This window comes from Sus scrofa, chromosome 6 (genome assembly GCF_054392235.1).
Source record: "Sus scrofa isolate SSC_HxYL_T2T_F1_AM1 chromosome 6, Sscrofa_HxYL_maternal_Yorkshire_Landrace_v2.0, whole genome shotgun sequence".
In the NCBI taxonomy this organism is placed as follows: Eukaryota; Metazoa; Chordata; class Mammalia; order Artiodactyla; family Suidae; genus Sus; species Sus scrofa.
In genome coordinates, this window is record NC_139388.1 from 96,390,730 (window position 1) to 96,405,058 (window position 14,329).

Sequence of the window (14,329 nt, forward strand, 5' to 3'; positions counted from 1 at the left end):
ATGGCTCGGATCCCGCATTGCTGTGGCTGTGTTGTAGGCTGGCAGCTGTAGCTCCGATTTGACCCCTAGCCTGGGAACTTCCATACGCTGTCGGTACAGCCCTAAAAAGATTAAAAAAAAAAAAAAGTATGCATAAATAAATGAATGTTGACATGTGTAAATATACATCAACATTCATATTATATTATGGAACCGGCTGATCTGGAAACCCAACTTTCATGTTAAATATTATTTCTGAAGGAAAACATTCTGAGTTAAAAATAAGTGCCCATTCATGAAAAGATGCTTAATATTGCTAATTATTAAAGAAATGCAAATCGAAACTACAGTGAGGTACCATCTTCCACTGGTCAGAATAGTCAGCATTGGAGTTCCCATCGTAGCTTAGCACTTAAAGAATCTGACTAGCATCCATGAGGATGCAGGTTCAATCCCTGGCCTTGCTCAGTGAGTTAAGGATCTGGCGTTGCTGTGAACTGTGGTGTAGGTCACAGACACAACTCGGATCCTGCATGGCTGTGGCGTAGGCCAGCAGTTACAGCTTCGATTCAACCCCTAGCCTGGGAACCTCCGTGTGCCTATGTGCGGCCCTAAAAAGCAAAAAAAAAAAAAAAGAAAGAATAGCCAGCGTTAAAAAGTCTACAGGAGTTCCCTTGTGATGCAGTTGGTTAAGGATACAGCATTGTCACTGCAGCAGCTCAGCTCACTGCTGTGGTATGGTTTGATCCCTGGACTGGGAACTTCTGCATGCCATAGGCATGGCCAAAAAGAAGGAAAAAAAGTATACAAATAACAAATGCTGGAGAGGTGTGTAAAAAAGGGACCCCTCCTACACCTTTGGTGAGAATGTAAACTGGTATAGCCACTATGGACAACAGTATGGAGGTTCCTCAAAAAATTCTAAATACAAGTTGCCATATAATCCTGCAATCCCACTCCTTTTCTCCAGGCACATATCTGGAGAAAACTCTAATTTGAAAAGATACACACACTCCAATGTTCACAGCAGAACTCCAAGGTTCACAGCAACAAGCCAAGATATGGAAGCAACCTAAATGTTCATTGACAGATGAATAGATAAAGAAGATGTAGTATATATACAATAGACTACTACTCAGCCATAAAAAGGAATGAAATATTGCCTTCTGTAGCAACACGACCTAGAATTTATCATACTAAGTAAAGTAAGTTGCAAAGATAAATACTATATGCTATCACTTACATGTGGGATCTAAAATATGACACAACCGAACTTATTTACAACAGAAACAGACTCACAGACATACAAAACAAACTCATGGTTGCCAAAGGGGAAAGGAGGAAGGGGGAATAAATTAGAAGTTTGGGATTAGCAGATATAAACTAATATACATAAAACAGACATTCAAGGTCCTTCTGTATAGCACAGAGAACTAAATTCAGTATCCTGTAATAAACTATAATGGAAAAGAATATGAAAAATAACATATATAACTGAATCACTTTGCTGTACCCCAGAACCTAACACAACATTGTAACCAACTATACTTCAATTGAAAAAAAAAGTGCATATTTATGTGCCAGGCACTGTGCTAGTTCCCTCTATAAGCCAACCAAACTCTCCAAGCCTTAGGAGTTCCCATCGTGGTTCAGCAGAAATGAATCTAACATCCATGAGGACACAGGTTCAATCCTGTAACTTCAGAGATCTGTCAACAAAGGACCTTGTTATAGGTTAAGTTGTGTCCTCCAGAAAGATAAGTCCTCATCCTAACCCTTGGTATCTGTGAATGTGACCTTATTTGGAAGTAGGATTTTTGCAGGTATAATCAAGTTAAGATGAGGTTGGCCCCATTCCAACATGACTGGTGTGTACTTATACGAAGAGAAGGAGTTCCCGTTGTGGCTCAGTGGTTAACGAATCTGACTAGGAACCATGAGGTTGCAGATTCAATCCCTGGCCTCACTCAGTGGGTTATGGATCTGGTGCTGCTGTGAGCTGTGGTGTAGGTCACAGACGCGGCTCGGACCTGGCGTGGCTGTGGCTGTGGCGTAGGCAGGTGGCTACAGCTCCAAATTAGACCCCTAGCCTGGGAACCTCCTTATGCCGCAGGTGTGGTCCTAGAAAAGGCAAAAAGACTAAAATAAATAAATAAATAAAATAAAATATTAAAAAAAAAAAAGAAGAAGAAGACGGGACTTCCTGTCGTGGCACAGCAGAAACGAATCCCACTAGGAACCATGAGGTTGTGGGTTCGATCCCTGGCCTTGCTCAGTGGGTTGAGGATCTGGCATTGCCATGAGCTGTGGTGTAGGTCAAAGATGCGGCTTGGATACTGTGTTGTTGTGGATGTGGCATAGGCCAGCAGCTGTAGCTCCAATTCATCCCCTAGCCTGGGAACTCGCATATGCTGCGGGTACGGCCCTGAAAAGACAAAAGAAACCCCGAACACCTCCCCAAACCTCAGTTTCTTCATTTGCAAAATAATACCTGGGGCTACGAAAATTAAGATAACAAAAAAATCTGTCAGTATCTAATATAGTAGACACCCCAAAAAAAGTTTTCTTGGAGTTCCTGTATGGCTCAGTGAGTTAAGGATCCAGTGTTGTCACTGCTGAGGATCAGGTTGCTGCTATGATGCAGTTCAACCCCTGGCTTAGGGAAGTCCTACATGCTGCGGGAATGACAAAACAATTCTTTTCTTCCCTTTCCTGTTTCTTAGTCCAAGAATGTTTAGATAATTTCTGGTCCCACATAACAAAATTTCAGTGGCTAGTATAGAATGTACTCAAAAAAGTTTCTTTCCCATCTCCTAGTCTGAGACTGTTTACATAATTTCTTGTCCCATACAACAAAACTTTCCCTCCCTAATCTGGGCAACAGCTGGGCAACAGCTTATTCCCATGCTTCCTTGCTAACAGAGTTATGCCACACAACCCTTCCACCTCATTCCCAGCTCTGGTCAAACTGACTTACACATCCTCCCAATACGCACCCCACAGAGCTCTTTCTGTCCCTTCCAAGAATGTCCTTCTCTCCACTTACACAAAGTCCACCCATTCAATCAACAAAGACTCACTAAGCTTAATTTACACGCCAGACACTGACTGACCTAGTACCCACCAACCATATTCTATTTAATAAAGAAGAGACTTGATGTACATAATTTCACTAATAACAGAAACAGCAGCCACCATTTGAGTGTTTATTTATGCTCTTCGTTTATATGCACTATTTCAACAAATCTTCACTACTGCCCTGTGAACCAGATAGTGCTATTTCATTTTTTTTAAAAAGATGGCTTGGAGAGGTCAAACAGCATATTCAAGTTTAAATAGTGAGTAGAGAAGTCCAGATTCAAATCCCAATCTTGCTACAGAGCCTAAGCTCTTAATTATCATACCGCACCGCCTTGATGCCGAGGGAGCGCCCAATTTTACCTACAAGTCAGGACATTTACCCAATGTGGGTAGTATTTGAGTTCTCTGTTAAAGGATCATTCGTTCACTCATTCATTCAATAAACATGGTTGCCTACAATGTATCATCCATTTTGGAAGCACAGGGGATAGAGTAGAGAGCAAGCCAGAAGATCCCTACTCAAGGTATAATGGGAAAGGTAGTGCATCAGTAATTACACTCACTCACTCTTCAAGCCTTCCTTTAACCACCTATTATAAGAGGCTTACTCCTTCTCTGAACCCCCAACATACTTTATTCTTAATGTTCCTTTCAGCAAAGAATACGCTTCCCTTTTCTCTATGTTATTTAATTTTTTCCAATTATAGTGACATATTCAGGATAGATGTCACTTACCACTTTATCTTTTGTATTACTGTCATTTGCATACTTCTTATCTCCCCTGTTAGAGTGCAAGTAGCTTAAAGTGTAGGATAAATGTCAGATTTCTCAAGCATGCCTTATAGCATCTTGCATGCAATGGATAGTTTAATATTTGTTGAATGAGTGAAAAAAAAAAAAAAGAAAAGAAATTCAGTTTTGCAGACAATTTGCTGAACCAAAGTGCTTCCAACTGTGACAAACTGAATAATGCTTTTACCAGTGTCATGCCATAACGCAATGTACCCTCCTTTGTACATTAACTATCAACAGGTTTCCATTTTAAACAAGGTTTAGAACATTCTGATACCCTGCCAAGTGTATCTACATGAGATTCTACCTGTGATTCATCTGTAGAATAAGACCATGTGTGGTTATTCGTTTCTCCCGTGTTCCTTATCCTCCACAGCGGCAAATAATAGAAAGCTGACAGAATAGATCACTCTAGAGAATCTCTCCACAATTCAGAGCATTACCTCTGTTGGTTTCAGGTTCTTCAAGTATCACAAAAGAATCTTTGTCAGCACCCAGCCGAGGTTTAATGAAAACATCTACTCCCAGCTGCTTAAGTCTATCCACAGTGAACCTCCTAATTTTGTCAGGTGGCACTACTGCTGCTGATTTAGTTTGCTGGCTGGGCTCTTCCACCTTCTCATCTGCTTCTTTTGTTTCTTTCAGGTCTTCTTCTCCCTCCAGGGCAGGAGGTTCAGGTGCCACGAGCCCTCCAGCCCGATACTTCTCACTGTCCTTGTCCCTAAGGAAGCTGCATTCTTGTGCCACCAAGATGTCTCCAGGTGAAGGTCTAGCATCACTTTGTTCCTGTTCCTTGGGAATTTCTAGCTTTTCACTTCTCATCAAATTCTTACTGCAAGATTCATCTGATCCAGTAGTGGTCTGTGGTTCGTTTGTAACTTCAAGGAGCGCGTTGGTTTCCATTTCATGTTCTGCACCTGTTGTCTGCTCGGAATCTTTGCTATGGTGGTCATTATTCAGCTCAGTTGTATTCACAGTATCGGTGACTTCTTTGTGATGGCTTGCCTGATACTTAGATGACCTAGAGGATGGGAAATAAGTCGGGGTTGAAAATTACCCTAAATCTGAAATATTCTCATCCTTCAGCACATAGTGAACCAGTTAACATTAGTTTTAAGGGAGGGGGGAATCTGAACTCTTTATGCAAAGTATTTGTCTCAAAACTGAACATTTATGAAAATTATAATCACAAGGAAAAAAGGTTCTTACTTCAGTAGTGCCATTGCATTTCCCTGGCAAGTGGGCCGGGGTTTACGTTTGTAGAATTCATGAATGGTTTTATTCTCAGGCATATGATATGGAAGATTAAGTGCAGACTCTATAAAATGGAACAAAACAAGCAAATACATATACTGTATATTCTGAAATGTCGCTTCATGTTCAGTTAACTAAACAATAGAACCAAAGCCATCACCAGAAATAGAAAATATTTCTGCCTTTACTAAAAACAGGATCTAGGAGTTCCCGTCGTGGCTCAGTGGTTAATGAATCCGACTAGGAACCATGGGGTTTCAGGATCGATCCCTGGCCTTGCTCAGTGGGTTAAGGATCCCGTGTTGCTGTGAGCTGTGGTGTAGGCCACAGATGCAGCTTGGATCCTACGTTGCTGTGGCTGTGGCGTAGGCCGGTGGCTACAGCTCCAATTTGACCTCTAGCCTGGGAACCTCCATATGCTGCAGGAGTGTCCCTAGAAAAGGCAAAAAAAAGACCAAAAAAACCCCCCAAAAAACCAAGATCTAAATACAAAAGAATTCCCTGAAGACCAGTGGCTTTTAAAAACTAGTTGTGAAATCAAACTGATCCAGGAAGTCTTTTAAAAATACAGATTCTGGGGTCCCATTTCAAGCCTACCGAATCAGAATTTCTGTAGGGCATACAAATTTATAAATTTGAAAGGTTTGTATAAGGGATCCTGATGCAGACAAGCCAAAGACAACCATTTTTAAAAACTCTCTTCTGGGAGTTCCTGTAGTGGCTCAGTGGTTAACGAATCCAACTAGGAACCATGAGGTTGCGGGTTCGATCCCTGGCCTTGCTCAGTGGGTTAAGGATCCGGCGTTGCTGTGAGCTGTGCTGTAGGTTGTAGACGTGGCTCGCATCCCACGTTGCTGTGGCTCTGGTGTAGGCTGGCAGCTACAGCTCCTCTTTGACCCCTAGCCTGGGAACTTCCATATGCCACGGGAGTGGTCCAAGTAATGGCAAAAAATAAATAAATAAATAAATAAAAACTCTCTTCTGTTTTTGTTCTGTTTTGTTTTAGGGCTGCACCCGCAGCGTATTGGGGTTCCCAGGCTAGGGGTCGAATCAGAGCTGCAGCTGCTGGCCTATACCACAGCTCACGACAACACCAGATCCTTAACCAACTAAGCGAGGCCATAGATTGAACCCTCAACCTCATCGTTACAAGTAGGATTCATTAACCGCTGAGCCACAAAGGAAACTCCAAAAAACTCCTTTCTCATAACCACTACAATTCTGGAAATTTTCTCAGTTTATACTAATGATCCAGAGGTTTTAGAATAACAGCCATTCAACAATGTCAATTCTAAACATGATATTATAATCCCATTCATATTAGGATTGTTTAAAAAAAGTAAAGTCCCCAACATCCAAGTTGAGCTTACAAAGAAATAATGTGATTTGCCTCAATGTTTACCATACTGGTTTATATTACCTCGAATAAGGCGCTGAGTCTCGCTATGCAATTTTTTTAATGCTTCCTTACTTAACTTGGCTGCCTTTCTTTCCTTAAAGAAAACAAAAGGTGAGACTATATTAATGCTATTATCCAGAAAGAGAGTCATCCTTAAGAGTCTACTTCCTCCAAGAAACAAGGATGGAGAGGGAAGAGTAAATACCTATAAGCTTGATATGATATAAACTTCAAGAGCTCACTTATTTGCAAGTCTCATAGAATTAATTCAACCCAACTCATATTTGTGTCCCGACTATGTACAAAGCAATATTCTGGGTATCAGGAAAATACGATGGACATGATGGAATTCCTGAGAAACCCACAGTCTCCAGGGAAAAGAGCTCAACATGACAACTATATAGGGCTCTACTTCACCTTCCTTGTGGTGCCTTTTGGTAATCCACTTTCTTCTTCAAACGAATAGTCCCCACTCTCCAAAGACAATTCCTTTTTCTAAAAGAGAAGATTGCACATGGATAAACAGGGACAAAAATTAAACTGACACAAGAGGATGTTGCTTAGTCAAAGACTGCTTTTGCACTCCAACAGCCCATCATGCTACATTAATAATAAATCAATAATTACTAAGTATAGATGTTAGACACACAGTATCCTATAAAGCCTAGGAAACAAACTGGATGTCTTAAATGGAGCTTGGGCCCTCATTTCTTACACCCCTGCATTTAATCTTTCCCTCAGGAGGGAAAACGACCCCCAGGGAACTAAAGATAATCTTAGGAAGAACAATTATGCTTCCAAACATTCAGGACAATAATGCTTTGACAGATGCTTCTCTCTGATACCCTTTCTGAAACCCTATAGGTTCATTTCCTAGAGGCTACTAGATTATAAAATTCACATCTCTGCCCCATTATTTCTAACCTGCTTCCTACATAAAGTATCCTACTTTCCCCCTCAACATTCCTTTTAGGACAATGAAAATACTAGTTTCCAAACAAGTTAGCATGTCTACCGCTTGTACTGCATGATTCCAAAATTAACAGCTGAAAACATAAATCAATTGACACGTTTTTCTTCAGTTAAAAAAAAAAAATTAAGATTCCCACAGCAATTCAGAACAAAGCAAAGGTTAGAAGTAATGGGTTAGCTTTTATTGCAGTCATCTTTTACTTGCCTTGTGTTTTTTTACTTTGTTTTTCATAGCTACCCTTATTGATTCTAATGACTCTTCATCTTCCAGTGGAGAGTTACTTTCCTCCTCCAACCCAGTTTCAAAAAGGTCTTTATCCACAAGTAGACAGCCACTGTCATTAAATGGCTGTTTCATATCATCTTCCTAGACAATACATAAAGAAAAAGCAAGATCCAATCATTTTAAATCCAGTATTTTACAACATCATACAGCAATTTGCATCAGAACAAGAAAAAGCGCAGGCTTCATCAATAGACAAGTATATCGCATCCTACAACATTCTCACTGGTTCCTAATCCACAGTCATCTTTTGACGTTCACACTGTGATTTCATGCAATTGTCCAAAACTAATGTAAAAAACAGTACATGTCATGGCGCAGTGGTTAACGAATCCGACTAGGAACCATTAGGTTGCGGGCTCGATCCCTGGCCTGGCTCAGTGGGTTAAAGATCCGGCGTTGCCATGAGCTGTGGTGTAGGTTGCAGATGCGACTCGGATCCCCCGTTGCTGTGGCTCTGGCGCAGGCCGGTGGCTACAGCTCCGATTGGACCCCTAGCCTGGGAACCTCCATATGCCACGGGAGCGGCCCAAGAAATAGAAAAAAAAAACAAAAACAAACAAACAAACAAAAAAATTTACTAAGAAACTAGTTTATAAAACTTGAAGATAGTTTTTCTAGTTAGCAAACAAGTCTTTTGACTGATGGATGCATGAAAAATCCTCCTGTGAAAGTTAATTTTCTTCAGATCAGAAGCAGCAATAAATAACTCTACATGTTCACAAAGAATATCAGAAACCCATTTACTTGGAAGTGTCCTTATGTACCCCAAATGGAGAATGAGACCAACAGGTATGAAATCGCAAACCTCATTACTTGCAATGCAAAACAATCAACTCAGAGCTATATTCTGAGTGCAGAAACAATCTCAAGAACTAAAAACTTTTTATAAAATGTTAATCTGCCTCAGAAATAGCAAATTTTGGAGTTATCATTGTGGCTCATCAGGTTAAGAACCCAACTAGTATCCATGAAGATGTGGGTTCAATCCCAGCCCTCACTTAGTGGGTTAAGGATCTGGCATTGCCACAGCCTGTGGCATAGGTCACAGATGCAGCTGGGATCTGGCGTTGCTGTGGCTGTAGCGTAGGCTGGCAGCTGTAGCTCCAATTCAACCCCCAGCCTGGGAATTTCCCTATGCCGCAGGTGCAGCCCTGGAAAGAAAAAAAGAAAAGAAAAAAAAAAAAAAAAAGAAAAAAGAAACAGCAGATTCTTCTTTTAAATGTACCTCAGTTTTTGTTTCCTTCTTTTTCAGTCGCCTAATTTTCTCCAGCTTTCTCTCTTCTTTCTCAAGTCTTCGCTTTGACTTTACTTTTGCTTTTCGCCCAGATTCTTCTCTATCATATATGGGCTTTTTGGAACTCTTTCTGTCAACTGTAAATTCCAGAGAGTTTTCAGATTGGAGACCCAGCCCTACGCAAGGTGTCGTTTGGGTTTCAAGATTATCCTGATACAAAGACTCCTCGATGTCACTTTCATCACTGTCCATCGGAGTTTTGTACACCTTTCTAACTTTTCTATTTTTCCTGGCATATAAGTTCTCTTTATCTTCCTCCTCAACGTTGTCATTGCTAGTTTTCTCTGGAGAGGCATTTGCATTCTCTCTTTCAGAATCACTGTCTTGTAGCACCTTCCTGCTTTTCAGTTTCTTACTCACAAATATCTCTTCATCTGAATCTGGAGGAAACAAAAAAATTTTTAGAGGTCTACTGTCACCTGGCCTTCTTCCTAGTCCCACTACTCCTTAAAAACATATCCAATTATCCAAGTGATACCTTGTGAAATTATGTAACTAACACTAAGAACTGACTGTAGCAAAACAAATCTAAAAATACGTTTTGAAAAAGATCTTCCCTGGAAAAATACCTCTTGCTGAGAAATGTAATTATACATATTTACAACGTGTAAAGTTGTTCTGATCCTTCTGGCAGGTGTTAAAAATCCTTTTATTATAGAATGAATGCATTCAACCAGGCAATGTGGTAGTTTCTAGTCATTTAATACATTCAATAATATGATAGGAAAGGTTATTTTCAAAAGATTGCAAGCACTACTATTTTGCTTTTATAATAAATAAGTTAGGTATTATTAATTTAATAAATCAAGAGAAAAATGAAATTAATCCTGTCCACTTACAACCCAAGCTCCCACATTCTATTCCTGAAATATAAGTTCTGACTATTACAAACCTCCTTCACTCAAGGGCCCAATTGTTTCAGAGCTGCCCTGTCCACTGTCTAAAGGACTATCTGCTTCTTCTTGTGAAATGAGTTTTGAATCATTGATTTCTAGATGAACCTAGAAAATAAGAATATACTTTGCATTAACCAGCAGACGACAGAAAGCTCTAAGTACACAAAAAAACACAAATCATCTTGGGATCATCAGGCTGAAATAAGGAAAAGAAACAATTCAATGATCTAACAAAAGAATGACATTAAGAATTACTGTACAGGAGTTCACGTCGTGGCGCAGTGGTTAACGAATCCGACTAGGAACCATGAGGTTGTGGGTTCGGTCCCTGCCCTTGCTCAGTGGGTTAACGATCCGGCGTTGCCGTGAGCTGTGGTGTAGGTTGCAGACGCGGCTCGAATCCCGCGTTGCTGTGGCTCTGGCGTAGGCCGGTGGCTACAGCTCCGATTCAACCCCTAGCCTGGGAATCTCCATAGGCTGCGGGAGCGGCCCAAGAAATAGCAACAACAACAACAACAACAACAAAAAGACAAAAGACAAAAAAAAAAAAAAAAAAAGAATTACTGTACAAAAAAAGCCGACAGAAATTCATTGTTGACCTTTGAAGGATACTATAGAACAAACTAGTTTGAGTAACAGCAAATAAATTTAAAGAATCAAGCATTTACTGTGTTTTTCTGTGTGAACTGTTTCTCAGTGTATCCAAATGACAAGTTAAATAACATCACAGAGAGGCAATTTGTTATGTGGGAAACTCTATAGTATGAACTGTATGGTTTCTTTAACAGTAAATTGCAAGAAAAAAGAGGGAGGGGGACTTACAAAGAGAGTTAAGATACACATATACACACATATATCAAGGACTGCAATATGTAGGTTTTATTTGGATCTTGATTCAAACAAACTGAAACTATATGTATGAGTCAAAGAAACATGAACACTGACTAGGTATTTGATATCAAGCAATAATTCTACATTGTTAGGTGTGGTAATAAAATTGTAGTTATCTTTTTTAGAAAGCCCTTACCTTTTAGAGATGCATAATGAAATAGCTGTGGATGAAATGTGTGGAATTTGCTTCCAAATAATCCAGTAAGGTGGAGAGTCAGGGGGCAGGGGTATAAACGAAACAAATTTGTATGATTTGATAATTGTTAAAGTTAGGTGGTGGATTCATTACAAATTTTCCCAAAAAACAAATAAAAAATAAAAGTCACAAGTAAAAAAAAATCTAAGAAGGTACATTACGTAACTTGACCAGTTAGTGACCAAGCTGATCCTAGATACCAGGTCTCCTACCTCCTTGCTGTAGGTAGGACCATGAATCAACTTATTAACAAGGCAGAAAATATGAATATCTGTAAGGTAATATGGCACAAGACTTCACCCTAATGGTTTCTCAAGCAACTAATAAATTGATTTGAATGTTTAGTACAATTTTTTTTTTTTTTTTTTGGTCTTTTTGCTATTTCTTGGGCCGCTCCAGCGGCATATGGAGGTTCCCAGGCTAGGGGCCCAATCGGAGCTATAGCCACCGGCCTACGCCAGAGCCACAGCAACGGGGGATCCGAGCCGTGTCTGCAACCTATACCACAGCTCACGACAACGCCGGATCCTTAACCCACTGAGCAAGGGCAGGGACAGAACCCGCAACCTCATGGTTCCTAGTCGGATTCGTTAACCACCGCGCCACGACGGGAACTCCAGTTTAGTACAATTATCAAAAAAATAACCAAGAAGTTCCATTGTGGCACAGAAGGTTAAGTATCAGGCATTGTCACAGCTGTATCACAGCTGCAGCTCGGATTCAATCTCTGGCCTGGGGACTTCCGTATGGCACAGGTGCAGCCAAATAATAATAATAACAAAAAATGACACAAACTGAGGAATCACTGAGGATCATAGAAATATATGATCTGAAATCCAATCCAAAGCAGTAAGATATGGAAACTGAGTTCAGGTAACCACGAAGCTCAATACATGGTGATGCTCTTAATCATTATTCTAAGCAATATGCAGCAGAACCAGAAACAGGGCCCGGAAGAGGGTGGGACCAGAATGTTTTGAACATTCAATAATCAAAATATTTTAGTGCAATATTAAAAGAAAAAAATCAAATTGGCAAATTATAGCTCATGAGGTCAGCCACCTGCTTTTGTAAATTAAGCTTTTTGGAAACGAGGGCCAGGATTAGGGTAAGGTGAATGAAACAGAGTAGTGCAAACACAGGGTCAGATCGCCTTTATTTTAAAGTTTGATATTTTGCACAAAATCTAATCATGGATTTTTTTACCTTAATTTTTTTTTTACCTTAATTTTTTTAATGCTGCATTAAAACACTATCTTGATTACTAAGTGTTTTGGCGCCCCCTTAACCTCTGCTCCCAGGACGAGTGCTTCACCCTAATCCCAGCCTCAGAAAAATAACACACATCTGGAAAGAGACGTCGTCTCTACCTCCAATTCCGATAGCGACCAGCCAGCCACCACTAGAGAGGCTCAGAGACTGATAATTTCCCCTCTCGGCGCTGTGCGATGACCTCAAAAGGCCTCTTCCAAACCCAATTTCCAATTCCCTAAGACTTCCACCGTCCATTTACAGAGATAGCCCGTTTCGGCCTGGTCCTTCCTCACTTTTGGAGGCGCTGTTAGAGGAAGAGCTCCCGCCACGGGAAACGCGCCAAAGGTGCGGGCAGATCAGGCTGAGCAGGGGCAGGCGGCTGGCTGCGCGCGCGCCGCAAAGATCAGGGGCAACACTGCCGAAGGGACGAAGGCGCCGGGAACTCAACCGCGGGACCAAGGAGTGGAGCCGCGAGCGCGCCAGGCCAGCGGGTTTATCTCCGCGGGGCCGCGAGGCCGAGCCGCCGCGGTGCACGCCGGGAGCTGTAGTCCTCCCACCCTCCGCGACCTGCTCGGCCCGGTTCGACCACTGCGCCACCCCACCCCACAGCGCTGGGCCTCCACAGCCGCGGATGGAGGCGAGTGCATGAACTCACTGCGGAAATCACTTCGCCCGTCATGACTCCGACCTCTTCAGCCCACCGCTCGGGAAGAAGCAGTTCCCGGCTTCCCACACCCGGGGTGCGGCCGCTCCCGCCGTCTCCTGCCCGGCAGCGGCGTTCGAGCTTTCGCGCCCAGCAAGCCTGGTGGCCCCGCCCTGGGCGATTTGTACCAATCCGGAGGAGGCTTTCTACGTGAGGCCACGCCCCCACCATGTCCTACCAATCACGAAGCGCCTTCGGCCCGAAGTACGAATACAGTCTGGGTTGCGTTGGCGGGTCGCGCCAAGTCTTGTCAACTGAGGCTGAGGGAGGCTGGAGGTGTTCTGGCTGCCTGGCTGCCAGACCCTCTGGCCTTGCGAGACAATACCCTGAGAGTGGTAGTCTTTGACCTTTGACCTTTGCCTTAGCGCGACAGTTCCCATCAGGCACAATTTGAGGAGTAAGCCCTTCAGACGGGAAATGAGCTGGGAGAAGATCCCTGGGCACCTGGGGGCATCCCCTGCGGGGATTTTCTCCAGGACCTCCATTCCTGGAGCAGCTGGATCCTGCCTGCTCCTTCTCGTACATGGCACTCATGCCACTGGACATCAAAAAAGAAAAGTTTTGTGGGCTGCTCAGGTACCAAAGAATATCCTTTATAATTTTATTTACTCTTTATAATATTATTTAAGTTTAATTAGATTATGCAGAAAACACCCATCCATCCCACTCCTATACTCTTTATTTATTTTTTCTCTTTTCTAGGGCCGCACTCGCCGCATGTGGAGGTTCCCAGGCTAGGGGTCTAATCGTAACTGGCTTAGGCTGGCTTAGCCGCCAGCCTAAGCCAGAGACACAGCAATGTGGTATCCGAGCCGCGTCTGCGACCTACCACCACAGCTCACGGCAACGCCGGATCCTTAACCCACTCAGCGAGGCCGGGACCGAACCCTCAACCTCATGGTTCCTAGTCGGATTCGTTAACCACTGAGCCACCACGGGAACTCTTTCTTTCTTTTTTTTTTTTTTTTGTCTTTTTGCTATTTCTTGGGCCGCTCCCGCAGCATATGGAGGTTCCCAGGCTAGGGGTCGAATCGGAGCTGTAGCCTACTCCAGAGCCACAGCAACGCGGGATCCGAGCCACGTCTGCAACCTACACCACAGCTCACGGCAACGCCGGATCGTTAACCCACTGAGCAAGCGCAGGGACCGAACCCACAACCTCATGGTTCCTAGTCGGATTCGTTAACCACTGCGCCACGACGGGAACTCCTTTTTTTTTTCCCCCCTATCTTCTTTAGACTAGGCAGGATAAAGAAAGTCTGGAGTCAGACTAATTCCAGACAATTCTAATCCCTTGTCACTGTGCTTGTTACGATCCTTTTGCCCCTCCAG

The 14,329-nt window shown here is 42.5% G+C and overlaps 1 protein-coding gene across 4 annotated transcripts in view; it reads right to left on the bottom strand.

Moving 5' to 3' along the window:
• Positions 1 to 13,097, bottom strand: part of CLSPN (claspin) — a 34,773-nt gene extending 21,676 nt beyond the window's left edge. The window contains exons 1-8 of one of the 4 annotated variants that reach the window (XM_021095922.2): positions 12,950 to 13,097; positions 9,950 to 10,058; positions 8,989 to 9,437; positions 7,683 to 7,844; positions 6,923 to 7,000; positions 6,527 to 6,599; positions 5,062 to 5,170; positions 4,296 to 4,873 (exon numbers count right to left, since the gene is read on the bottom strand). In XM_021095922.2, coding sequence (XP_020951581.2) covers positions 4,296 to 4,873; positions 5,062 to 5,170; positions 6,527 to 6,599; positions 6,923 to 7,000; positions 7,683 to 7,844; positions 8,989 to 9,437; positions 9,950 to 10,058; positions 12,950 to 12,973 — 1,582 coding nt within the window. In that variant the 5' untranslated portion in view covers positions 12,974 to 13,097. Of the gene's footprint in view, positions 1 to 4,295; positions 4,874 to 5,061; positions 5,171 to 6,526; positions 6,600 to 6,922; positions 7,001 to 7,682; positions 7,845 to 8,988; positions 9,438 to 9,949; positions 10,059 to 12,410; positions 12,832 to 12,949 lie in introns of those variants that run through there. The other 3 variants (XM_084963831.1, XM_084963832.1, XM_084963833.1) reach the window with 3 other exon arrangements.
• Positions 13,098 to 14,329: the final 1,232 nt, after the last annotated feature.